Consider the following 27322-nt stretch of genomic DNA (forward strand, 5'->3'; position numbering starts at 1 on the left):
TCCTCCCCCAAGCCCCGGGGGAGCCTGTCCTCTCCTCTCTGTGGCTGCCCCCCTGCCGCCGCTCCCAGGGCAATGCAAGAGCAGACTCAGGACGGAGAGCAGGTGGGCAGGGAGTCTAGAGGAAGAGTGGTCCAGGGTCACCATGGCAACAGGGGAGGCAGGCACCCTGTGACCCTCCCGCTACGCTGAGAGCCGCAGGGAGGCTGCGTCGCTGGCCCCTCCTGCTCTCCACTTTTGCTCTCCCCGCTCCTCTCTGAGCAGGGGCCCCGTGCCCGGCCCACGTTTCCCTCTGCCTAGAATCCCCACCCCCTTCCTTGTCCCACCCCAACCCCTCACCCAGCTCTACCGTAGCTGGGCCACATCCTCTCCGCACCTCGGAATCCGACCCAGGTTCGAGTCTTCACTCCTCCACTGACAGCCTGGGCGGCCTGGATGAGCAGCAGCCCTTCATTGCCTTTAGTTTCTGCATCTGTAGAAGAGATTTCATTTCTATAGAAATATTGACCGAGAGCTCCCCCCCCCACCCCATCACCAACTGTACTCTGGGAGGGGGAGGTACAACACTGAACGAAATGAAGTCTCAGCCCTCCTGGGCTTCAGGTTTTGCTGGAGGAGCTGGAAGACACCCACTGCAGACAGTTAGGTGAGATGACTATGCCTCTTCACCGGCTCATAAGCTGCGTCCACGGCAGCTGCCCCAGAATCAAGCACAGCTCTTGAAAGGGACTCAGTCAATAAGCGAATACTCGAATGCACAGATGGCTTGACCCCAGTGCTGAGGCTGGCTTGATCTGAGCCCTTCTCCAACAGTGGTTGATCTGGTGTCACCTTTGCACCGGTCCTCGGAGGGAACTTTCTCCGCGTAATTTCTGAGTGGTTAGACGGAGACATGTCTAAGGAGACCAGAACACTCCTTCTGTGCTGGCTCATTGATTCACTCCACAAATGTACGTTAAGGGCAGACCATGTGCCAAAACCCATGCTAGGCACTCGGGGTTGGGTGGGGTGGAGAAGAGACTTCCAGGTGCCAATTGCATGGCAGAAGTTTCAAGGTGTGCTCTTCACATTTTACAAGATGCTTTCACATATAGGCCTTTCACGGGTTCTTTTTAAGGCATTTTTAAGAACTTGATATTAAACTTGATATCGTTTAGTCATGTCCAACTCTTTGTGAATCCATGGACTGCAGCCTTGCCAGGCTCCCCTGTCCATAAAATTATCCAGCAAGAATACTGGAGTGGGCAGCCGTTCCCTTCTCCAGGGGATCTTCCCAAACCAGGGATCTAACCCAGGTCTCGTGCATTGCAGGCAGATTCTTTACCATCTGAGCCACCAGGGAAGCCTGATCTGATGAACTTTTTACAGATAAGGAAATTGAGGCTCCAAGACTATTGGTGACTTGCCTGAGAGCCCAGAGCCAGCACGCGACAGCCCCCATGGGAGAGCTGAGCCTCCTCACGCTTGGCCCAGAGTTCTGGCCACCATGCATCACTTTCGGGGTCCCTTTCCCCGCAACGACAGGCCTCTAGGGCAGCCGTGACTCCTGCCTGTCCTAGTAGCCTGGGAGCCGCCTGGAGCCTGCTGCTGCTGGGATTTGAACCTGAGCCGGCCTGACTCTCGAGCCCAGGCGCCATCGCTCTGCCATGTCTAATCAGTTCATTAAAACCCTCCTTGTGAAAGCTCCCTCTCGCTGCCCAGCCACAGAGACCTCAGCTGCACCATTTCCAGGAGAGCAAATTCCTTCCCGGCTGGAGAGGAGTTGGGATAATGTAGGCAGGCAATTTAAACAGCTCCGGCAAAATACACCAGTGGTTTTCACTCTCCGCCACTATTACACTTTCCAGCCGCGGCGGGATTGGCCCATAAGTGGGATATCAAGTTTATTACAGCTATTTCCAACCTGTAATTGGTTTTGTGGAACACAAAGAAGAGGAGGTTCCCCCCACTCCTTTTTTTTTCTTTTCTGGATGATGGCACCCAGGGACATTGGGAGGAGGCTAGAGTTGTAGACTTATTTGTTTTTCAAATGGAAAACCTGCGTCAGCCCCGCAGGCTCTCTCGCTGCTGGCTGGATTCAGACCGTTTGCCATGCATTTGTGGCGGCACTTGCAAAATCAACGGCTGAAGCCAGATGTGCTGGTCGGGGGCAGTGGGGGCCCTGGGACGGGGTCAGGCAGCCTCGGGACCCGGGGGCAGCTGCGGAACCTCGGCTGAGTGGGCAGGGCATGTGGAGGTGTGGCCTCCAGGGCCAGCTGTTCCAGAATCAGAGCATCTGGGCATTCCGAGTAGAAACAGCCCTCAGAGCTCACCCTGCCCACGTCTCTTCACTAGCATTTCGGGAAACTGAGGCCTGGAGAGAGGAGTGGTGCAGAGCAGTTCAGAACCCAGGTCTCCGTCCACTGTAGCTGACCATTCAGGGAACCAATACCAGCCGGGGTTCTTGGTCTTCCCCCATCAATAGAAATTGACTACAGGACAGACGAGAAATTCAGTCAAGGCTTCCCTGGGGCCCCTGCTGCACCAGGAGGGGTGAGAACAAGTAACGGGAAGGGGCTTGGTGGCGAGAACGGATTCCTTACGGAGTGAGGGCAGGGGTGTGTCCAGCGGGCTTGGGTGCCCTCGCTTTGCGGCGCTGAGGGCATGGGGGGCATGTGGAGCTCCCTGCTTTTGCTCCTAGAACCTGGTTTTTGCTCCCAGTTCTTCAGAAGTGGCAGTTGGGTTTGGAGGGGGCGGGGTTCGTTCTTTTTGTATCATACGGTCCAGAGTTTGCTGCAACTGCAGCGTGCACGCAATTATACTTGGTCCCAGGGAGCATCTTTGTGTTTTTGAGAAGCTTGCCCAGGAGGAAGCACTGCAGCAAAGGGTCCCGGGTCCCGGCCTGCCTCAGAAGGACCCCCGAGAGAGAGCGCATCAGGTGCACGCGTGTTCTCTCTGGAGCATCACCACACGGATGGTCCCGCCACCTTCCCCACGGGGCCTGGTCCTACCAGGAAGCCCCATCCGATCCAGGCATGGCCGCAGCGGGCCGTCCTGGGGCGAGTCTGTGTTGTGGAGCAGCAGGAATGGTTTCTCGACTCTTCGTGGTGTCCCCAGTGCCTGGTGCATGGTACGGATTCAACTCAGTTCAGTCGCTCAGTCGTGTCCGACTCTCTGCGACCCCATGGACTGCAGCACGCCAGGCCTCCCTGCCATCACCAACTCCCAGAGCTTACTCAAACTCATGTCCATTGAGTCGGGGATGCCATCCAGTCATCTCACCCTTCTCCTCCCGCCTTCAATCTTTCCCAGCATCAGCTCATTCATGTAATAAATATTTACTGAGTAAGTACCGTCTGCCCAGCTCTGGGGGCGGAGCATGAACAGGGTAGATAAAGACCCCGCCCTCACAGAGTGGATGTTCTGCAAGTAGCTCACATTCAAAGCCTGTTTATTGACTCCATAAAAATCTGTTGAATGACTGACTGAACACACAAGCCCGCCTCCCTCTGGAGGAAGGAAGCCCCATGCATCTCTGACTCTCCAACAGCAGCTTGTCTGCCCCCGCCAGCTTTGCCCTCTCTGTCTGTCCTGACTTCCTGATCCCACCTGCCCTGGGCTCTGGGAGACTGTCTCGGAGTCTCTGAGACTAGCCTGCCACCCCGGTCCTTGCGCGGAGCCCCCTCAAGCTCTGGCTGGGCTGATGCAATCACACAACAGTTCAGCAAGTTCCCGGGCCTCGCTCTCTCTCCCTGCAAACACGAACCTCTGCCTTCCGGTCCTTGGTGCCCACATTGGCTTCTGGCTCCTTCCACCTGCCCCCCTCCCCAGGGTTGGACCCTTTCTTTCATTTACTGGTTTTCTGCATCCTCTGGCTTTTCGGCAAGTGATATTCTGCTCTTTAGCCCTGAAGAGTGAGAAGGGATACAGGAAAAGCGGTGACTCAGAAAAGTGTTAGTATTCCTACAATAGGTGTCTCCCCTGAGCACTGACCACACACCAGGCAATCCATCCAAAGCTTGTCTCATTTAATCTTTCCAAGAAGATAAGTCAGGTTATCCCCATTTTACAGATGAGGAAACTGAGACTTAGGTGCAATAGCTTGATCAAAAGTACAAAGTAGTAACCAGAAATCAAGGATTCAGCTGGTGTGGAGGAAATCAGTCTAGCTTCTCGCTTAAGCCGCGCATAGGCAGGGAGAAGCAACCGGAAACTAGATGCTCCCAGAAGAGGGCCCACCTTCTCCAGGAAGACTCCTGCGATTACCCCTTCCTCCAGAGGAGGCCGTGGTGCCTCCGTGGGCCTCAGATGATGCTTGTCTAGCGCTTGTTGCTACAGCCACGGTCTCCCCGGCTCTGGCCTCTCACTGGGCCGTGGGCTGCGCAGTCTCCCACGATACACAGAGTCTGAGAGTGGATTTTGAGTCCCTTACTTTCCTTTTCCCTCCCTGAGGCTGGGGGAGACTGGATAGTCGGCGGCAGGGGAGCTGGGCCGGCGGGTGCCTCGGGGAGAAGCAGTGACTGCTTGTCTCAGGCTGCCCGCGGCCAGGGTACCCACAGCGCCCAGACACAGCCCCAGAGAAAAAGGCATAAACGCAATGAAAATAAAGCTAAGTGCGTCCTTGAAACTCCCCTGCCCCTCGGCCTGAAACAGCGATTTACGACTCAGATAATTCTTCGGTGTTTTATCTGGGGTATGTGGGTACCTGGGAGTGTATGTGGGGTGTGGGTGTATTTTACCAGCAATAAAAACCTCAGTCCCAGAGAATAAATTTGAGAAGACAGTTTTACTGACAGATTTTTCCCCCTCCTTTGTATAATAAAAAAAAAAAAAAAAGAGTGAAATTTGAGATTGGGACTGCTGCATTTTAGCATTTTAGGAGGAGATAAAAAAGCAGTACCTGAAGGGAGGAGAGGCTGCAAGTCAAATGGGCAGGATGCCATTCACTTTCAAGACTTTAGGAGAAAATTCCTCACACCTCCGCTGGCTCCTGGCATTTTCCCTCCTAACGAGGCAGCCGCTGAGGATAAAGAGAAGGGCAGGGAGGTGTTTAGTTCACTCACAGCCCTGGTCAGCCTAGCGGATAGGATGTGATCCCTGATCTGGGAGCCAGCACTCTGCCAAGAGCTCACTGTGGGACCTCAGTTGCATCACTTTGCCTCTCCAAGCCTCAGTTTCCTCATCTGCAAAATGGGGAGGTTATTGTCTATTCTGCTATATGCAAAGTGATGGACTTCAAGCAGATTTCCCAACCTTGGACCAGGTAATTCTTTGGGAGGGTTGTCCTGTGCCTCATAGGAGGGTTATAGCTTCCCTACCCCTGAGTTGTGGCAACCAAGCCTGGCTCCTGACATCGCCAGATGTCCCCGTGAGGAGGCAGTAAAACCATCGCCCAGTTCAGGGCTCTGGTTTAAAGGCACTTTGTTCCTCTTCCTCCACCGTCTTGATTCCCTGTTTGGGAAGCTGGTGAGAGGCGAGGGGAGAGACCAGACGCTGTAACAGCCTGCCTTCTGACTGCACTGCGTGCATGCATGCTAAGTCGCTTCAGCCGTGTCTGACTCTTTGGGACCCCATGCTCTGTAGCCCGCCAGGCTCCTCTCTCCATGGGATTCTCCAGGCAGGAGTACTGGAGTGAATGGCCAGGCCCTCCTCCAGGGGATCTTCCCGACCCAGGGATCAAACCTGTGTCTCTATGTCTCCTGCATTGGCAGGCAGGTTCTTTACCACTAGCGCCACCAGGGAAGCCCTGTATTGCAAGCGCGGTCAAAAAAGCGTGAAGCCCCCAGAGAGGAAGCAAGTGAAATGTATGAGCAGTGGGTGAGCCTGCAGGAGACTCAGAGGTGCGAGGAGGAAGCTTGTAGTGGCAGATCTCTCTGCTGATTCCTCTCAGGGTCCTGAAGTTTGTGAATGTGTTACCATCACTCTAAGCCACGCCAGCCAGGGCTCCCTGGAGACCCCGGTACTGATGGAGGACTCCTACTCTTATGAACTTGCAGTTTGGGGAGGGTCATCCATACGGGCATTGCCAGTGGCTGGCACACAGCTGGTGCTCAATAGATGCTGGCTGGATTGCACTAAGTCTGTGCTCTCTAAACTGTTAGTTGCTCAGTCATGTCCCACTCTCTGTGACCCCATGGGCTGTAGTCCACCCACCAGGCCTCTCTGTCCATGAGGATTCTCCAGGCAAGAATACTGGAGTGGGTTGCCATGCCCTTCTCCAGGGGATCTTCCCAACCCAGGGATCGAACCAGGTCTCCTGCATTGCAAGCAGATTCTTTACTGTCTGAGCTGCAGGGAAGCCCCCAAAACCAGCAGCAAAACCACCTTGGCCAGACAGATGTGGTCCAAGTCAGCTGGGATCCAGATGTGCCCAGGGGAGCCCAGCTGCACTGAGGCTGGTCCTCCCAGAGAGGCGGCAGATCCAGTGCTGCCTTGGCGAGGCTGGGCAGGCAGCTTTCAGCATCTCCCGCACCCCTGAAGCCCCTTGGAGAAGCCCCATCCCCGGCCGCCGCCCTCCCAGCCCCCTCTCCTGCCTCCAGCACACAGAGCCGCAGGGAGTTAATTCCACTTCTCCAGGACCAGGCATGCGGCCTCCCCGTCGCAGGCTGTTAGCGCGGAGCCCAGCTGAGCGGTGAGAGGCTGCAAGCTCCCGGTCTATAATAGAGTTGCTGAGACAAGCGGAAAACTGCAGCCGGGTAAACAGATAAATAATTGAAACAGTGACAACACATACCTTGCTGCTTTGTGGAGTAACACTTTCATTAGCGGGGAGCAGCCCAGCCCTGGGGCGGGGGTGCGGGCAGGCGGCCGGCGGGACCAGCGCACACTGGGGCCCGGCTTTCAATCAGCTGTGAGCAGCTGGGCGCCCGAGCAGCCTCTGCCTTCCAGCGGGGGCTTTACTGCCCCTCCCGGGAGCCTCTGCCTTCTGCGGCCTCCGTGCTCCTGTGTGAAGTGGGGCTCTTGCGCCCGCCCTCCTCGCCTTGCCGAGGGCAGCCGGGGGCAGGCAAGCCCCCACTGTGTCCCCTCCTCTCCATCCCCCTGTCAGCCGACTGGGTTCTTCCCAGGCTCCCCCGGGTTCCTTGGTTTCCAGATGAGTCCCTTCAATCAGGTCTAAAGCCAGAAGGAGCTTGTAAACAGAATCTGAAACTCTGCGCCTCCTTGGCCCTTGGGAGAGCTGAGTTCTTTTGCGCATCAGGCCCTCCCTGATGAAGCCCTCACTTCACTGACTTCACTTCCCCTCTGCCCCGTGTACTCTAGGAGTCTCCTTTCTCTGAGCACGCGCAGTCCTTTCCCGCCCCAGGGCCTTTGCTCCTGATGTCCCTTCCGCCTAGAGAGCCCTCCCGCCAGGTACCGGGCTGACTCCTACTCTTGCTTCGGAACAACTTAGACATTGCTTCCTTCAGGAAGCCCTCTGGGGCTACTCTATCTCCAGGATGGGCGCTGGAGCCCGCCTCTGGGCTCCCTTGCTACTCTGGCCCTCTCCTTGTAGAATTTATCAGAAATTATTGCCGTTTAGCATTTTGAAATCACATGAGATCTTGGCCCCAGTTCTCCTCTCTGCCTGTTCAGCCTGCCCCCCATTTCCTCTCTCCTTGGGCAAGGATGGCTTTGGGCCAGACACATTCACAGTCTCTGCTCCAGGCGGACCCCCAAGCTTTGGCCATCGACTTGGCCAGGCCGACCAGAGGGATCAGGGAAGTGGCCTCACCTGGTGCCCTGGGACGAGCCCGAGAGAAGGGTGGCCCTGCTCCGGCTGAACTGTCGGGCCTCAGGGAGGGACTTGAGCTCAGAGCCTCAGCCTGCACACGGTCAAGTGGGGACGGCCGGCCAGGCGGGTACCAGTGAGGCTCAGGGCATCCCCCCCAGAGAGTCCTCCTGGGGCTGCCTCCTCGCCCCAGCGCCTCGGGAGCCCACCCCCCGCTTGGCTGAGCATCACCCGGCTCCTCTGTGCTCCCTTGCAGGTGACGGACGGCGGCACCATCAAGCAGAAGATCTTCACCTTCGACGCCATGTTCTCCACCAACTTCTCCCACATGGAGAACTACCGCAGACGAGAGGACCTGGTGTACCAGTCCACCGTGAGGTGAGCGCCGCGGGCCGGGGCCGCCTCGCCAGCCTGCTCACGCCCACCCGCGGCGCTTGCTGCAGGGAGGGGTGTCTCGGGATCACCCTCCATGGGCTCGGAAGGCAGAGCTGGGGCTCTGCTGCAGAAGGGGGGCCCCTTCCCGGGGGTCATGCCCTGGAGGAGGGTGAAGGGCGGGGGTCGGGGGCCGCTCTGCCGCAGGGAGTGGACCCTTCACGGTGGCCTCCCCGGGTGCTGCTCCAAGAGTCCCGCAAGGCGGGTTTTCCAAACCCCCTTTCCAGGTGAGGACGCTGAGGTCCAGAGAGGGTGAGCGAATAACCAAAGGCCACACAGCCAGGATTGCCAGAGACAGGAGGTGAACTGGCTCCCACGGGTTCAGAAGCCCGTGGAACACATTCTGTGGTTTCCCGCGGGCTGCAAACTTGGGAAGGAAAACAGACCCTGAACAACCAGACCCAAGGTCCAAGGCAGCACCAGGAGGGGGAGGGAAGAGCCCTTGGGGGTGGAGATGCTTGGTATTCCCGCCCCTGCCCCCTTTTCCAGAAGACTTTAAGGCAGCGGGTCCCAGCCCGGGCCCTGCCGAGCTCCCGGCGTGTGGGCACCACGGCCGCACTCCCCCCCACCTCGCCCTACAAAGCCCCAGTCCTAGGTTAGCGCCCTGGTGCTTTATATTCACTGGGTCCCGTTCCCTTTGCTCACCTGGTAAACTCCTCATCAGCCTTCAGACCCCAAGCGAGCAGGTCCTCCGGTGAGATACGTTCTTTAGACAGCGCCTCGCCCCAGCAGAGCTGATCCTCCCCACAGTCAACGCCGCGGCTCCCCCAGTATACCCCTCACCGCCAGAGGGGCTCTCCCTGCGTCAGTGAGGAGCAGCTTCAGCACACACGCGCACCGTTCTGCACACACACGTGTGCGAGCTTTCTCACACTATGTAGCCAAATGCTTTGCCTGGCTGTTGTTCGGTCCCTAAGTTGTGTCCAATTCTTTGCGATCCCGTGGACCACAGCACGCCAGGCCTCCCTGTCCTTCACCAGATCCCAGAGCTGGCTCAGACTCATGTCCATTGAGTTGGCTTTGCCGGGCGGCCTGGCCGGGGGTGGCAGTCTGCTCCCAAGCTAGTGGACAAGCTTGCCACCTCAGGCGCGGCAGGAGACGCTGCAGACAAGCTGACTCGCGCTGCGCTTCGTGGGGTACCTGCCACACCCCTGTTTACTGTCTTACTCCGGACTCACCAGGAGGATGGAGCCCCACTCTCCTTACCCAGGTTCTTCAGAAGGAAGAAGCGGTCTGCCCACCACCTTTTATCCTCAGCTCTCAGCACGAGGCTTGACACCAGGCAGGTGTACAAGGAAATTTGCAAATTGAGCGGGTGACCCTAGTACCCTCCTCGGCCCTTTGGGCCTCAGTTTCCCCATGGGTAAAATTAGAAAATGGGACAAGAAGATTCCCAAGGGCACAGCCAGGCTGCAGAGAGAATCTGGCCTGTGGTCCTTCCATGGCCGCGTGGGTAAGAATGGAAGGTGGGTGTGCTCCCCTGGAGGACCTTTCTGGGTGCTCCTCTCTGGGCTTCGTGTCAGGAGCTCAGACTGAGCGTTTATTGGGGGAATCTGGTGAGATGTGGACTCCGGAAGGGTGTTCAAGCCACCACACAGATGCCTTCTTCTATCTGTTTATGGTTTCTCCTGCACCCACGTCCGAAAAGAATTTGGGGTGCCTCTAAGCACACCCAAGACCAGCAGGTTGGGCTTCCCAGGTGGCGCTGGTGGTAAAGAGCCCACCCATCAGGGCAGGAGTTGTAAGAGACGTGGGTTCGACCCCTGGGTCGGGAAGGTCTAAATCCTAAACCGTGGCAACCCACTCCGGTATTCTTTCCTGGAGAATTCCTTGGACAGAGGAGCCTGGTGGGCTACAGTCCCTGGGGTCGCAAAGAGTCGGACAGGACTGAGGCAACCTGGCGCGCACGCAGGCAAGAGAAGCAGGTTATCATCAGAGGGCAAAGAAAAAGGTTGAAGAAAATACTCGGGGAGCCACAGACGGTTTTGCACAAGTGAACGTTTGGATCACCTCCCGGCTTCCCAGAGACCCGTGTCCGTGCCACACGCGCCTGGTTGCCGTGGTCTCTGCGACAACAGCCGCCTGCATCCCTCATTGTTAGCGCCCCGCCCACTCCTGCCTCCCCACGTGGCTCAGCGGAGAGGAGCCCGCCTGCCACTGCAGCGGATGCTGGAGACACCTGTCCCATCCCTGGGTCGGGAAGGTCCTCTGGAGGAGGAAGTGGCAGCCCACTCCAGTATTGCCTGGGAAACTCCAAGGACAGAGGAGCCTGGCGGGCTGTACTCCACGGGGTCCCAGAGTTGGACACCGCTGAGCACGCACACACAGCTGCTCCTGGGAGTGTGGCCTCCAGAGTGACTCCTGGCCCTGGTTTCTGAGCCAGGAAGGAAACCCAGAGACTCTCCGAGCATCCCTGACACCCTGCTCCTCATGTATCCAGACTGCAGCCCTGGTGTCCAAAGACCTGGTTCAAACCCCAGCTCAGCCTCTCCCTGCTGAGTTCCCTTTGACCACAAGGATCTTGGCCTCTCTCGGACTTGGTGTCCTCACCTGTTAGACGGCCTTAATGCGGTTGGAGTCGACTTAAAAAGGATGCACGGGGTGAGGGTTGCAAGTTAAGTCTTATTCCGGGCACTGTGAGGGCTGCAGCCCAGCAGACAGCATCTCAGCGGGCTCTGAGAGACGGCTCCAAAGAGGAGGGGGGCGGTGACTCTGGTGAAGGGTGTTCAGGCCATCAGCACTTATCTTACTGGAGGCTTTCTGCTTGTCACGAGGGGCTGACATCTCCATGGAGGGGTTTAGTCCTTTCCCAGACATGAGGAGATGCAGGATTGGACTCATAAAATCAGCTCCTGAGAATATCTAACTATTTAAAGATCTGTTCCACGTCCTGGAATTCATGTGTGTGTGTGTGTGAGAGTGCACGAACGTGCAAGTGCTCAGCTGCATCCGACTCTTTACGACCCCGTGGACCACAGCCCACCAGGCTCCTCTGTCCATGGGGATTCTCCAGGCAAGAGTACTGGAGTGGGTTGCCACTTCCTCCTCCAGCGGCTCTTCCCGACCCAGGGATCGAGCCACACCTCTCGCGTCTCCGGCACTGGCAGGTGGGTTCTTCACCACTTGCACCACCTGGAGCACCAAGAGCCTGGCCCCTGTGATTCACCCTGACCCCCCTTCACGGCGTGTCAAAGGTCAACAGCTGCAGGGAGGCAGATGGAACGTGCCCTTGGCAGCCAAGTTGGCCGTGACAGTGGCTTAAACAGTCGTCGTGGAGTTTTGGTGACTCAAGTCTGATGGCCTGAGTTCTAGTCCCGGCTCCTCCAGCCCCTCGCTCTAGTGTAATCTCGGGATGGTAACTCTGTGCCCGTGTTTCCTGATCTCTGAAAGGGGGCGACAACAGGGAGACGCTCCCAGCAGCCCTCACGCGTTAGCGATCCCTGTAAGGGCAGCCCCACCCCTGAGCCGCGCGTGTCTGCTGCTCTCACCTAGAAAACCGCCTCTTTGCCTCACCGTTAAAGAAAAAGCTGTCACCTTGTTCTTAATCTCATAAAGCCTCCTTCTACGCACTCTTTCCCCTAACCATCACTAACGACACCTTGAAATCAGGCGGGTATTGTTGTATTATTATTTTCCATGGTCCTGATTTTACAGATGAGGTCAAAATTCAGTTTGGGACTCACCCAAGGGTCCCCCACTGGAACATCAACTTGGCCAGACTCTGCCCCATGTCATCCTAGCCCTCCAGCACCCCTTCCCTGTTTTACAAATGAGGAAACCGAGGCCCAGAGGGGAGGAGACTTGTCCAGGGTCCCACACACAGCGGAGTCAAGACCAGTGCTCACTTCTTCCCCAGGCTTCTCCCAGAGCCTCAGGCACCAGGGGAGCCTCCCAGGCCGAGAGCAGCAGGGCGGGGGGCGGCCTGGAGGCCACAGGCAAGGGGAGGAAGGAGCAGACCCTCTCGGGTCTCAGCTGTGCTGGCGAACCTGCGCCTCAGCCTGCAGCGCTCTGTTTGGGCTGGTGCGGGGCGCGGGACCCCGCATTTTCATATAAATGAGGATATTTACAAATTAATGCATCTCTTCTAGAGAGAGTCCCAGCTCCGCAGCTGTCTGGGCTGCTTCCTCTTCAGCTGGGGAGAGTGGGGTGAGGAGAGGCTGAGAAGATGAGCAAGAGTTGGCAGAGAGCAGTTTCTGGGCGGCCAGGGGGGCCCCCCAGAGCTTCTCCCCCCACCGGTGGGGGCCCCGAGGGGTGGGAGTTGGGTGGGGTGCCAGGGCTTCTGTCCCAGGTGGGGGTGCAGGTATAGGACCCCAGTCCATGATCTCTTGGGCAGGTCACTGCCCTTCCCAGAACCACCCCCACCCCCCCGAGATTCCACTATCACACGCCTTTCTAGTTCAGAGCCTCAGAGCCCAGAACTTCCAGCTTGGAATTGACAGCAATGTATCCCTTCAAAGAAAAGAAAGAAAGAAAGTGAAGTCGCTCAGTCAAGTCTGACTCTTTTGACTCTTTGCAACCCCGTGGACTGTAGCCTATCAGGCTCCTCCATCCATGGGATTCTCCAGGCAGGAATAGTGGAGGGGGTTGCCATGTCCTTCTCCCGGGGATCTTCCCGACCCAGGGATTGAACCCTGGTCTCCCGCGTTGTAGGCAGACGCTTTACACTCTGAGCCACCAGGGAAGCCCAAGGCATATTTAATTGAGCTCCTACTAGGAGCTGGCGTGATGCAAGGCACTGGGGGTCCAGCGAGGAACAGGAAAGACTGGCCTTCACACTCTCATGGGGAAGACCGAGCAGAAACAAGAGAAGCAAGACGACTATAAATGTATCGCGACAAGTTCTACAAAGACATGAGTCCAGTGGCGAGCCTGTGACTGGGGGGCTGCTTGCAGGGTCAGGAGGCGTAAGGCACTGGGGTGCCAGGCAGAGCCTCCCGGGTGGGGCCCTGGGCTGAGGCCTGTGGGCTGGGCAGCAGACGTTGGCGCTGGGATGAGGCGGGCGTGTAAATGTTGGAGCCCAAGTGCCAGGGCGCCTGGGGACAGCCTTGGCTGACGACCGACGGGAGCTGGTGGATGCAGCACCAGCCCCCTTGCACCTCGGGTGTGTCTATTCCAGCGTGTCTTCCCCGCTGTCCACGCGTTCCCCAGCTGGACCGAGGTTCAGCTTCCCCTAGAAAAAGCTCCAAGAGGCACCTGTGTCGCCTCCCTTCCCCCTCCGTCCCCACTCCTGGTCCAGCCTCCCAAATAAGCCATCAGCTCCCAACCGATTCCTCGTTTCCGGTTCTGCCTCTCAGGGGCCGCGAAGTGGTGACAGAGGATGCGGGCAACAGTCCCACCTGCCGGCCTCCTGCATGTCCACCGTCCTCCCCGCCTGTCCTCCCACCCCGGCCTCGGGCCCCGTTCACCTGTCCCATCAGCCGGGCACAGGTGGACAGGTGGGGCTCCCCTGACGACGGGGAGACGGTGTGGGCAAAGCACGTTAAGCCCTGCAGCGCGTGACCACCCCCAGACGGCAGCTGTGGCCTCCTTGGAGGCCCGCGAGCCTCCCCCGCCCCTGCGCCCCCTCCACAGGCCGCCCCCTCCATTCCCGAAGCCCTCTGCGGTCCCTGTTCCAGCCATCAGCCCAGGGTGTCTCCAGGAACACTGAGCAGAGGCTTCACCAGCCCCCTTTTGTCGATGAGGGAAATCTAGACTTAAGGGGTCAAGAGTGTGCCCTTCCCACGCCTGGCCCACCTCCTTTTGCCAAGGCCCTACTCATCCTTCCAGGTTCAGCTGAAATGCTGCTTCCTCCAGGAAGCTCTTCCTGACTGCTCAGGCTGGGACAGCTCCCCAGCACCCTTCCACCCTCCCCCCCACCACACACTCCCTGCCCTGACACTGGGTATTCCAAGTACCTCCTGCACGTGACCAGAAGTCGCATGAGGACAGGGATTGGGGGTGATGTTTTCATTGTTGTCTCCCCAGCCCCCAGCCCGGCATCCCTGCACAATTTGTAGATAATTGTGGAGTGGATGAGTTAGTGGTGGAAGGCGGGGTGGATGTCTTCCACTGATGCTCTCCCTGCTGTGGAATAAACTTAGGAAGATGGAATTCAGGCTTCCACACCTTTCCCCAACACTGGCATCATTTATTTATCACAAAGGAATCGAGCAATTGCTGCATGTCAGGGATGGTGCTGCGGATAAGATGGTGAGCGAGACATAATCAGATCTGCTCTGGTGAGCCTTGCAATGCGGGGGGTGAGAAGAGACAGATGGTAAAAATGTGTTTGAAAGAAAAAGGAAAAATATCTACAGTTGGCGATGACTGTGTGAAGGCAGTAAGGCAAGGTGATGGAGATGATGAGTCAGGGAATGCGTGAGGGCGGAGCGGGCAGAGCGGGTTACAAGGCTTCTCCCGGAGACGACATCTGAGCCAGGCAGACGGGGAGGAGCTCGGGAGGGCATCTCAGGGCAATGACATAGCAAGTGCAAAGGTCCTGAGCTGAGAAAGAGCTTGGCGAGCTGGCAGAGGGCCAGCTTGGCCAGAGTTCAGGAACAAGGAGACACATCGGCCTTTCTTCTCCATGGAGGTCCCAGGAGAGGAAGACAGTGCCCTCTGCGGAGGAGTCTGGGGAGGGGGACAGCTGTCTCTTCTTAGGTCTGAGGACTGAAATTCCAAACGTGAGCTGTTAGGAGGCGGAGCGGGACCCCGCCTCGGGCTGGCGGGGGCCAGGGGGCGGAGGTGGGGTTTGGAGCCAGCCCTCTCCCTGGGGTCTGATGTCCAATCCCCGTGAACACGTTACCCTGCGCCGGTCCCCCAGCTGCCCCCCACCCCCACAAAGCCGCAGGAGGCTGAGAACAGCTGGGAAGGTGGAGCAGAGCCTGGGGGCTTGGCGCTGAATGTGAGCGCACAGCTACACCTCCCTAATTCATATTTATCAGGGGAGGGAGGCGTGGGAGATATCGGGCAAATGCAAGAAGAGCCAGGAGGATTGAGGATGCGGGAAGAAATGCCACCTCCTTTACTACTCGGAGAGGCATGTGTTCACGCATCCCCTCGATAGCTTGTGTTGAGCACTTGCGGCGTTCCCGGCACAGGCGCGGGGAGGCGGTGCCCAGCTGTGGGCACGAGGCCGCCCCCGCCTCCACGAGCTTAAAGCCTGCTCCCCACCCCACCCCCACGAGCCCGTAATCTCCTCCGAGGTTCTGCTCGCTCCTTTTCATCTCAGTGACCCCCAGAGCCTACTTGGCATTTAGAGAGGAACTATAAATATTTGTGGGATGAAAGGAAAGAGGAGATAAAACATGGAGATAAACAGCGAGCAATTCAGGTGATCAGGCGATGGCCGTGGCGGGGAGGATGCAGATGTAATGTGGTGATGAATCAGAGATGGGGAGACTGGGCGAACCACAGAGAAGGTAGCATTTCAAGTGGCCCCTTGAAGCATGTGTAGGTTTTTTAGACAAAGGAGCCCAGGATACCACAGGTGGAGGACGTGGTGTGTGCAAAGGCCCGAAGGCAGGGAGGGGAGGGCTGAAGTCACAGCTAGGCTGCTCTGGGTGGGCAGGTGGAGGTTGCAAAGTCTCAGCTCTCTGGAATCTGCTCAAAGAAAAAAACGAAGCTGGTTTTTAAATGGACGCAATCTCTGTTGGGTCCAAAGAGAAGAGAGGGGTTTGCTTCCCTTTGAAGTGTTCAGGGTCCCTTCCGTAGCGTCCGCTGTTAGCAGGCCGGGCAAGCTCCTCCTCTGCTGTTGGTACCAAGAAAAGTGCGCTTTGACCCTTGTTGATTTGCAAGAGTGAATTCCACAGCTCGCCTCCCTGTCCGCCTTATCGGGGACCACGCACCTTTTGTCTCCAGAACATACAGAACCCGTGTTGCTTGTTCAGGAAATAGTCCTCCATTTCTTCATTCATTCAAGCACTCAGCAAGCACCCGCCGGATCCCTGTTATGTGCCGGGCTGCCCTACTGTGCGCTGGGAGAGCGGGTGAGCTCGGACCCTGCCCATTCAGAATCGTCAAGGTCATGTCCAGTCCTCGACCTGCAGACCCACCCCTCTTTCCCACCCCGAAATCTTCCATCCAAGAATTCAAATGAACCAGAGTGATGTTTCAAGGACAACCTTGAGCCCTTTCAACACTCTTTTCATAACAGCTGCCTCTGAGTCTCATCAGAACTGAACACCCCAGGTCTCCAGCCCCAAGGAGCATCCGGGTCCCCAAATCAAAAGCAGGGATTATTTCAGGATTATTTTACGAGGCTGCAGCCCGCCTCCCAGGGAATTTTCAGCCGAGTCCACTCCTCTCAGCCCACCGCAGCCTAGGGAGAGGCTGCCGGTTACCTCACCTGAGCACAAGAAACCCTCAGTGGTGGTGGCGGCGTCTACACCACAGGCTGATCAGCACTCCACCTGCATTAGGATCACCTTGAGAGTTGCTTAAAAATGTCAATTCCTGGGCCCCACCAAGATGGAATTTGATTCAAACAGCCTGGAGCAAGGCCTGGGGAAGCAGTGTTTTAAAAAGTCTTCCAGGTAAAAGAGGCGAGATTGGCAGGGAGATTTGGGAGGCACTGCTGCACACAGCTCCTCCCACCTGCTCTGATGCGCAGGCCAACAAATTCCATGAGAAGCAGCTTTAGAATTATCTGGTGCAGAGCAGCCGTGGGCGACAAATGATGTCCTAACGCCCCCAGGGGCAAGACTCGCTTGGATTAAAGATGACAAGACAGCTGGAGCAGCCAGTGACCTCCCAGCCCAGTGTGTCCTCCCAGCCCGGGGTGACCTCCCAGCCTGGGGCGACCTCCCAGCCCAGCGTGTCCTCCCAGGCACCAGCCATTTCCAGAGCCTCAGGGGTCCCCACCCCCAAATACCACAAGTTCTTTATCAGAAGACTGAGTGGTAGGTTTCTCAGGCGGTGGGGCCTTGACTGGGGGTGGGGCCCAGGAACAAGATATTCTTGCTCTAGCTCGCTGGGCTTAACCCAAAGGTGGAGGGTACCCACGTTTCCTGAGCCAGAGCTTTCACTGCACCCCATCCCAGACCTCCCAGCCTCAGAGCATCCGTCAGAGAAGAGTTCTGGCCCCACCCTCTGTGTCAGGCCCACGGGACGTGCTCTCAGCCACCCCTCCCGGGTCTCGTCTCTTAGAGCTGAACGCTCCCTTCTTCACCTCTGGATCCTTAGCGCCTGACACAGGGATGGGATGAGAGCCCAGGGCCTCAGTAAACGTTTCCTGAATCAATAGACTGACAGGTTATCCAGATATGGAATTATCATTTTAGACAGTCAGCAAAAACTTTTTTCCCATCCATCATCATGTTTAACCACTGCAACCAGCTCATGGAGTGCAGGTCTCAGGCTCGTCAGACCCTGTTTGTATAGATGATGACAGGAAAGAACAGCGAGGTGAGGTCACTTGTCCAAGGTCACACAGCTTGTGCCAGGGGAAGCTTGAGTTCCCACCCACGCTGTGGCATTCAGAGGGGCCCTGGAGCCACAGGAGGCCTCTGGGCCATCAAGGGCAGGCTCATCCAATGAACAGTGACCAGCCCATGCCAGGCGCCCTGCCAGGCGCTGGGGAGTCAAGTGACTTAGTGAGGGCGCGTGACCTTGTGGCTTCACCCCGACACGTACCCGCAGGAAGGCACACACGCATGCGGGCACACAGTGGGTCTGCAGCCCCAGCCACGTGATGCCTCCAGGTAGGAAGCTGCCAGGATTCGTCATCATCTTAAAATCAGACACTACCCGGCAGTTCCAGGCCCCTCGACACCCTGGCCAAGGAGACCGAGTGATGCCCGATCCTGGCCCCAGAAGTGCGGCTCCCAGGTCTCCTTGGCTGCTTCCGCCCGCGGCATCAGTTCTATGGAGCTGCTGGGAAATCCATTTAGGCGAACATGCTTCCGCTGCTCTGCCTAAGTCCCCACTGAGCGTGACGCCGCCCCCCCACGCCCCACCCAGCTTCCCACCTGCGCCTGCTGCCCTCGCCCGCCGGCCGCTGCTCCTGGCGCTGACTCCAGTCTCCCTCCTCTCCTCCAGCGGCCGCCTGGCCTTCTTCAGCTTTATGAAGCCCAGCAGTATGTGCAAACCCAGTCCTCCCCAGCCCTGTTGCCCCCGCGCAGAATCAATGTTACTGACGGTTCTCCAGGAACATCCTGGGCGTGGCATTCAGTCTTCTCAGGCCAGGTCGCAATCATCCACTCACACAAACCTGCCGCTCCCTACCCAGCCCGGGCAGGCCAACATCGCTAGCACGGGGTGGAACTCAGGTCGCTGTGAGGGACCGGTCCTTCCTCTCTTTGCTTCCCACCAGTGGAGGCTGATCATCTCGTCTCAATCCCTGAATTTCTGTCTTTCCTTCCACTTCCGTGGTTTTTCTTTCTTAGCATGACCTCCTCTCCTTTATCCCAGCTCCCCATTCCTCTCTCCCCACGCGGGGGCTTTGCCCTCCCATCCCCTGCACGCAGAGGTACAGGGGCACCCGTTTCCTTCTCCTCTCTCTGCACGTTCTTGCATCTCTTGGCTTGGAGCCCCTCCGAGGCCCCAGAATCTCCCCAGCAGCACAGACCCTGGATCCCAAGGCTCCAGGTGGGTCCCCACCCACACTGGGGGTGCAGATCAGGGGTGCATGCCTGGGATTGGATCTTGGATTGGTGGAGACCTCAGACACAGTGACCGCGATGGATGCACTCTGTCGAGTCCACAGTTGGCATAGATCAGCGGCCTGCCCTCACTCTCTGTCCCCAGGTCCCCAGACACCCTCGGGCCCCCCGAACGCACCCTTCTCACCAGCTTCTCTCCTGGGGAGGGAGGTGCTTGCGAAGCTGTCTGCTGCCCTCTGGTGAGACACTAGGGTATTGCAAGGAGGGGGCCCCTACCTAGACTGCCCCCCACCCCTACCCCACCTCCAATCAGAGGGGACTGGTCTTGTCCCTCAAGACAAGGAGCTTCCTTTCTTAACCTCTAAGACCTCAGTGTCCAACACAAGGTCTCAGGAGAGGTCTGTTAAATTGATGAGCTGACAGGCTATCTAAATGTGGAATTATTTCAAACGGTCAGCAAAACTTTCCCATCCATCATTAGCTTAAACCCTGTGGAGCATAGATCTCAGGCCCTCTCTATGGGGACCAAGCTCCTCCCAGAGAAGGGAGGTGACCATCCCAAGAGCTAGGAGAGCTTCCCCATCTTGCAGAACTACCCCCTCTGGAATGGGGCTGAGCCCCTGTGCTAATGGGACCTGGGCCGGGGAGGGGTGGGGGAGAGAAGGGTAAGAGCGGGGAAGTGAAAGTGTTAGTTGGTCAGTCGTGTCTGGCTCTTTGTGACCCCGTGGACTGTAGCCCACCAGGCTCCTCTGTCACGGGATTCTCCAGGCAAGAATACCAGAGTCTAGCCATTCGCTTCCTCGAAGGGTCTTCCCAACCCAGGGATTGAACCCAGGTCTCCTGCATCGTGGGCTGAGCCCCCAGAATAAGGACAGGCCAGGCTTTAGCAATTTGCGTTTCACCAGGGGCCTTGCAGAGACAGCGTCTTCACCCAGAATTGAGGCGTTGCCAGCCCAGCGTCAGGCAGCACCCTGGGTGGGGGACAAAACGCAGGTCTGACGATGGGTGCACGCATCACGGTCAGGGCTTATCCTAAGTATTCACTCCCCATTAAAAAGTGTTTCTTAACGGAGGACCTCGGGGGACAAGGGTGAACCAGGGAGGTGAGAACCTTGTCCCCATGGAGCTGACATTCCTGGGGTCTTGCCGGAAGCACAGGGTGACGGGGTGCTCTTGGAGGCCTGGATGGCAAGAGGAAGCAGCCGCGCCAAGGCCAGGGAGTGAGGACTCCGGCAGAGGGGCAAACAAGGGCCTGGGCCGGGAGCAAGCTCCGAGTGACAAGAGAGCGGAAATGCCCCCAGAGGGGCTGGCGCTGACGAGCCCCAGGAGGAGCTGGGAGACCAGGGAGGAGTCCGAAGCGGCCAGGCCTCAGGAGCAGCCTCTTGAACCCGACCTTGCCCTGCAGTCACTTGCTCCAAAGCAGATTCTCGTCTGCGGGTCTGGGGGAGGGGCTTAGAGCCCCTGGCTCCGATCGGCTCCAGGTGAGGCCGGTGCGGGCATCCGTGGTCCACGTCAGGAACATCCCGGGACTTGACACACTCCTGATGCCCGGGCCACGCCCTGATGGTCAAGTCAGAACTTTATGGCTGGCGGGGGTGGGGTGGGACACGACCGGGCCTCGGTTGTTCAAAGCCCTAAGGTGATTCCAGCAGGCAGGCTGGTCTGAGAACCGCTGCTGTGGAACATTCTGGGTCATGAGAGTTGGAATTATATTCTGGAGGCCACGAGGAGCCCTTGAGGTTGGTCTTGCCTCTCTGTGTTGTTGGAAGATCCGCCTTAGCTACTGGTGAGGTTGGGAAAGAGGAGGCCTGGAGACCCAGGAGGAGAGGTGGTGATGAGCTGGCTGGGGTGGGGGCGGGAGGAGGGGATGGTCTAGAAGCACGTAGGACTCGCGAACAGACCGGAAGTGGGGGGACATCACAAGAGAGGAGCTGGCGCTGACGTGAGATCAAGACCCCACATTTCAGTGAAGGGGCTCCTTCCTGCCGCGTGAGGACAGGCAGACCAGCTAGGGCTGTGAGTTGGTGCAAAAGCCAGTTCTGGTTGGATCGGGTTAGACATGTTTGTTAGGACTTCCCTGTAGCTCAGATGGTAAAAACTCTGCCTACAATGCAGGAGACCCGGGTTCGACCCCTGGGTCGGAAGATCCCCTGGAGAAGGGCATGGCAACCCACTCCAATATTCCCTGCAGAATCCCAGGGACAGAGGAGCCTAGCGGGCTACAGCCCGTGGGGTTGCGAAGAGTCAGACACGACTGAGCGACTCACACACACAGCAGGCACATCTGTCAGACCCCGGAGCAGAGACGGCCAGAAGATCACTGACAACCGGACAAGGGGGGATTCGGTCCTCAGATCTAACTGTGGAGCCGCCGGCACGAGACACCAGTCCGAGTCACTGTCAACTCCCAGAGTCGGGAGGGATCTGCAGTAGCTAGGCATCACTTCCAACAGACCTCCTCATTCTCCAGATGTGAAAACCCAGACCAGAGCCCCTCAGGTCACACAAGAAGTCAGCTGTGAAGCTGAAATTCAACCTCTGACGCCTAAAGGGGAGTCATTTCCACTCCAGAGCTCAGGGCAACTTCCCCCGACCCACAGCCCAGGGACAGAGTGGCTGAGAGGGCAAATACTCCATCTGCAGCCAGAGAGCCAGCGCTGTTAGAATTATCTGCACACACACACACCCACACACACGGACACTCGCACACATATTATCCTCTTTCTGCTAAGTAAAAAATCAGTAACCCGAATGTCAGCTTTATTACTAATTACGCAACTACTTTATTGCTGGTATTAAAAAAATTGAAGGCTAAAAATGTCCAGGAAAGACTTAATTTAGTAAACAGTTCAGAACAAAGTATTTGTCACCGTGGTATTTCTTCACATTAGAATTTGCTCTGGGTGATTCAAAGCTCCTCTTTAATATATTACTGCGGTCTAATAAACTTCCCAGGTTCTGGGAGAATCTCCTTGGCCTCGGAAGGTAATTGTTTCAGGAGGTGAGGATTGGTTAGAATGAATGGTGGAGGGGGAGCTTTGCTGAGCCTAAGGGTCCTGGAAGAGCTTGGCTAGGAGAAGGCAGGAGACATGAGTGTGCATTTCATCAGTGGATGAATGCATGAATGAGTATGGGGAGGAGTAACTCCCAGCTGGATCACTAGCTTGCTGCAAAGCTAGTCTTAGTTCAGGAGGAGTCACCTAAAACTTGCCACTGGTAGACACGAAGGAGAAAACATCAGTGGGCCGATAGCCTTTTGTGCAAAATTGGCCCCATCACCTCCAAAGTGAAGAGAAAGTCGCTCAGTTGTGTCCAACTCTGAACAGTCCATGGGATTCTCCAGGCCAGAATACTGGAGTGGGTAGCCATTCCCTTCTCCAGGGGATCTTCCCAACCCAGGGATCGAACCCGGGTCTCCCACGTTGCAGGCAGATTCTTTACCAGCTGAGCCACAAAGTCGCCTCCAAACCAAATGACAAAGACTGAGATGATGGAGCTATACCACATAAGGCTGCAGAGCATTTTTCTCATTTTACATGAAGCAAAGAGGCACCCGAGTAGTTGAGTGAAGATCACACAGCCCATGAGCCATCTGCAATGGAGAAGCTGGCTTCTGACGACCAGTCAAAGGCTGTGGTGTCCTTTCCAGTTTCCAATACCTTCCATCCTCGGGGGAAGGAGCCCCCATCCTGACCCCAGTCACCCTTAACCCTTTGCTCCTGGTTGCTTTTCACAGCATTGACTGCTATCTGTCTGCCCAGCATTGAGGTCAGAGCCCAGGGGTGCAGTCCTGAGTCTGCAATGAAGTTGTGATGTGGCTCGGCCAGTCACGCAACTTCCCAGAGCCTCCATCCCCTTTTTCGCCTGATGCCCTTCTTGGCCATAATGCTGCCCATTCCTTGTCCCCTGCACTAACAGGGGAACAGGCGATGAACCTGGGCCAGGGCCCGGGAGACAGGCGCCCCGATGACTGACAGGGCCCGGGAGACAGGCGCCCTGATGACTGACAGGGCCCGGGAGACAGGCGCCCCGATGACTGACAGGGCCCGGGAGACAGGCGCCCAGAGGACTGACAGGGCCCGGGAGACAGACGCCCAGATGACTGAAAGGGCCCGGGAGACAGACGCCCAGATGACTGACAGGGCCCGGGAGACAGACCCCCAGATGACTGAAAGGGCCCGGGAGACAGGCGCCCAGATGACTGACAGGGCCGGGGAGACAGGCGCCCAGAGGACTGACAGGGCCCGGGAGACAGACGCCCAGAGGACTGACAGGGCCCGGGAGACAGGCGCCCAGAGGACTGACAGGGCCCGGGAGACAGGCGCCCAGATGACTGACAGGGCCGGGGAGACAGGCGCCCAGATGACTGACAGGGCCCGGGAGACAGGCGCCCAGATGACTGACAGGGCCCGGGAGACAGGCGCCCAGGTGACTGACAGGGCCCGGGAGACAGGCGCCCAGAGGACTGACAGGGCCCGGGAGACAGGCGCCCAGAGGACTGACAGGGCCCGGGAGACAGGCGCCCCGATGACTGACAGGGCCCGGGAGACAGGCGCCCAGATGACTGACAGGGCCCGGGAGACAGGCGCCCCGAGGACTGACAGGGCCCGGGAGACAGGCGCCCCGAGGACTGACAGGGCCCGGGAGACAGGCGCCCAGATGACTGACAGGGCCCGGGAGACAGGCGCCCAGATGACTGACAGGGCCCGGGAGACAGGCGCCCAGATGACTGACAGGGCCGGGGAGACAGGCGCCCCGAGGACTGACAGGGCCGGGGAGACAGGCGCCCCGATGACTGACAGGGCCCGGGAGACAGGCGCCCCGAGGACTGACAGGGCCCGGGAGACAGGCGCCCCGAGGACTGACAGGGCCCGGGAGACAGGCGCCCCGATGACTGACAGGGCCCGGGAGACAGGCGCCCCGAGGACTGACAGGGCCCGGGAGACAGGCGCCCAGATGACTGACAGGGCCCGGGAGACAGGCGCCCCGAGGACTGACAGGGCCCGGGAGACAGGCGCCCAGATGACTGACAGGGCCCGGGAGACAGGCGCCCCGATGACTGACAGGGCCCGGGAGACAGGCGCCCCGATGACTGACAGGGCCCGGGAGACAGGCGCCCCGAGGACTGACAGGGCCCGGGAGACAGGCGCCCAGATGACTGAAAGGGCCCGGGAGACAGGCGCCCAGATGACTGACAGGGCCCGGGAGACAGGCGCCCAGATGACTGACAGGGCCGGGGAGACAGGCGCCCAGAGGACTGACAGGGCCCGGGAGACAGACGCCCAGAGGACTGACAGGGCCCGGGAGACAGGCGCCCAGAGGACTGACAGGGCCCGGGAGACAGGCGCCCAGATGACTGACAGGGCCGGGGAGACAGGCGCCCAGATGACTGACAGGGCCCGGGAGACAGGCGCCCTGATGACTGACAGGGCCCGGGAGACAGGCGCCCAGAGGACTGACAGGGCCCGGGAGACAGGCGCCCAGGTGACTGACAGGGCCTGGGAGACAGGCGCCCAGAGGACTGACAGGGCCCGGGAGACAGGCGCCCCGAGGACTGACAGGGCCCGGGAGACAGGCGCCCCGAGGACTGACAGGGCCCGGGAGACAGGCGCCCCGAGGACTGACAGGGCCGGGGAGACAGGCGCCCCGAGGACTGACAGGGCCCGGGAGACAGGCGCCCAGATGACTGACAGGGCCCGGGAGACAGGCGCCCAGATGACTGACAGGGCCCGGGAGACAGACGCCCAGAGGTTACGACACGGGAGCCAGTCTAGTGCCCACTGGGCTCTGTGTATTCACGTTTGGATTCTCCAGGGAGCGCAGCTAGTCCTCACTACGGCAGTTTCCTCATGAGCTGGGCTGACACTCCTAATTATTATTTGGAGAGGTTTGGGGAGGCTCAGTTAATTGATTACATATTTCCTTCCTTGACAGGGCATTTGTTCGGGCTTGTCTTTTTTTCTCTCTCTTCCCCTGCTAGGTTAATGTTCCCGGGCATCGTGAGTGTTTTGTGGGGACCATGGGACTAAAGCCGGTCGTAACTCTCCCCGCTGCTCAGCAACCCTGCCAGGGGCTTTAGAGCACTTTAATTTAACTTCCCTGGACTTTTGCTTCCCCCACGAGAGCGATGCTACAGCCGGAGCCCTGGGATCTGAGAACTAACAGAAATGCCAACGCCAGGGCTTATCAGGCTCGTGGTCTGCGCCGCACCCTGCCGGAAGCGCTTTACACACACTGGCTCCTAAATCCTCGCAGTGTCGGGGCTCTTACTACCCTCCCGAGTGGCTGAAAAGATGAAACTCAGAGAGGGTAAATGATTTGCCCAAGGTCACACAGCCAGTAAGTGGCCGAGCCTGGATTTAAACCTACCAGCGATGTGGGAGGTCAGAGGCAGAACGCAGATTCTCAGCCACCGCTCTGTAAGCGCTCCAGCAGTCTCGGGACTCGGGGGTACAGGACCCCACTCTTGACTGCTATGCGGGTGGATGGCGGCTCTGGTTCGCCTCTGCCCGACGCTGTCTGTGGTGACACAGAGGGGTTAGGAGCCTCAGCTTATTCATTGGTCAGAGAAGACTGATTCCAGCCCTGACCCTGAGCTGTGGTGAGGGGTGGTAAGAACTGTTACATCATTTCTGAGCCCCTCTGATGAGCCAGGTCCCACGTTAAGAAGAGCAGGATGACATGATCCCAGAAAAAAGACCCCTCACCTCTTCCGAAGGGAGGGCTATTTGCTGAGCACCAAGGTGGTTTAAGGGGTTCCCTGGTGGCTCAGATGGTAAAGAATATGCCTGTAATGCAAGAGATCCCGGTTCAATTCCTGGGTCAGGAAGATCCCCTGGAGAAGGGAATGGCTGCCCACTCCAGTATTCTGGCCTGGGGAGACTGTGTACAGTCCATGGGGTCACAAAGAGTCAGACACGACTGAGCAGCTTTCACTTTTCAAACATTTTACGTGCACTGCGTCCTTCCAGCGCCCCGGCATCCTGTGAGGTAAACTGAGCCCCGCATCCCACTTTACAGATGGAGGAACTGAGGCCCAGACAGACGCATAAAGAGGTCGTTGCAGGACGTCCCTGGTGTGTAAGTGGGTCAGACTTCCCGCTTCCAATGCAAGGGGCCCAGGTTTGATCCCTAGTCAGGAAACTAAGATCCTACATGCTGCACAGCCAAGAAAATACTTCACAAACAAAACAACACCAACTGCAATAGCATCAATAAACATGTTACTTTTTAAGAAGAGAGGGGGCTGCAGGACAGGGTGCGGAGCTCCGGGATGGACCGCAGGGCCCGGGGCGGGCGGGCGGGGCCTTTCCAAGCCTGGGGTGGACCGCGGGGCCTTTCCAAGCCCGGGATGGACCGAGGGGCCTGGGGCGGGCAGGCGGGGCCTTTCCAAGCCCGGGATGGACCGCGGGCCCGGGGCGGGCGGATGGGGCCTTTCCAAGCCCGGGGTGGACCGCGGGGCCGGGGGCGGTCAGGCGGGGCCTTTCCAAGCCCGGGGTGGACCGCGGGGCCCGGGGCGGGCGGGTGGCATGGCCGGGTGCCCGTATACCCGGGTTGCGGGTGGCCGTGTGTGGGCAGCCAGGGGCTGGGGCTGCGGCAGTGGCACCTGCTCTGTGAGCTCTCCCCTGTGGGGTCAGAGGTCAGGACCCAGTGCCCCCATTCATGTGCTCGCCCCGTTGACGTCCTCACTGACCAGGCCAGCCTGGCCACCCGTGCCCTGCCCTCAACCCTCGACTCCCTGTTTCCCACTTCCCCCAGGGGCATGGACCCTCCCTCGTTTTCTGGCTCGACGTGAGTGTGATGGAAAGGCGGAGGGATGGCCCAGATGACCCTAAGAGGCCTATGGGACCAGCAGGGACGGATCCAGGACTTTAAGCGGCGGCTGGGCATTGCCAGAGCTCGGGCCCACGTGCTCGGGGACGCTGCCTGGAGCTGTCTTTGCAGGATCCCGCTGGGGCGCCCAGAGCTCACACCGGCCCACACTCTCACACACCCACTGCCGCAGGGGAGGAGCTGCGGCTGAGCGGGATCTGGGCTCTGCCGCCCCCCGCTTCTCCCCACCAGAGTCACTGAGAAAGAGCAGGAGGTGCCCACATGGGGGGTCTCTGGGTGTCTGATGCCCTCAAAGGGATCCCAAGCAGAAATGTGACCTTTTGCTTTCATCTTTGGGGCTGCCAATGATAACAACACCAGCTCATTATAATAGCAAACGTTTGTCTGGGGCTTACTATGTGCCAAGTGAAAACTCACAACTACGGAGGAAATAACTGCTATTAGTCCCATTTTACAGATGGGAAAACTGAGGGGCCAAGTGATTCGATTCTTTACCCCAGGCCACGTGTGTAGCAAAGGGCAGAGCCAAGACTTGAACCGAGTGGTCTGCAGCCAGAGCACTTGTCCTTCACTGGACCTCACCACCTGCAGTCACGAAGGACTTGGAATTTAGTTCACTTGTTTGTTGCCGGAGTCTGGGGAATCTGGAGAAAGGGTCCAGCCTCTGGAGTCAAGCAAACTGCAGTTGGAAGCCCAGACCTGCTCCTGCTGAGCTGTGGGACCTTGGGCAGAGCGCACGGCCTCTCTGAGCCCCTGCACCGTACTTCTCCATGGCGCCTGGTTCTACCCCAGACAG

At 58.3% G+C, this 27322-nt stretch overlaps 1 protein-coding gene across 1 annotated transcript in view; it reads left to right on the forward strand.

Annotated features, from left to right (window-relative positions):
* The window catches only part of IGSF21 (immunoglobin superfamily member 21), a 271838-nt gene that overhangs the window by 175302 nt on the left and 69214 nt on the right, over nt 1-27322 (forward strand). Inside the window, exon 3 of the mRNA XM_065927481.1 lies at nt 7938-8059. Coding sequence (XP_065783553.1) covers nt 7938-8059 — 122 coding nt within the window. The remainder of the gene's footprint in view (nt 1-7937; nt 8060-27322) is intronic.

The sequence above is a fragment of the Muntiacus reevesi genome, chromosome 3, assembly GCF_963930625.1.
Source record: "Muntiacus reevesi chromosome 3, mMunRee1.1, whole genome shotgun sequence".
In the NCBI taxonomy this organism is placed as follows: Eukaryota; Metazoa; Chordata; class Mammalia; order Artiodactyla; family Cervidae; genus Muntiacus; species Muntiacus reevesi.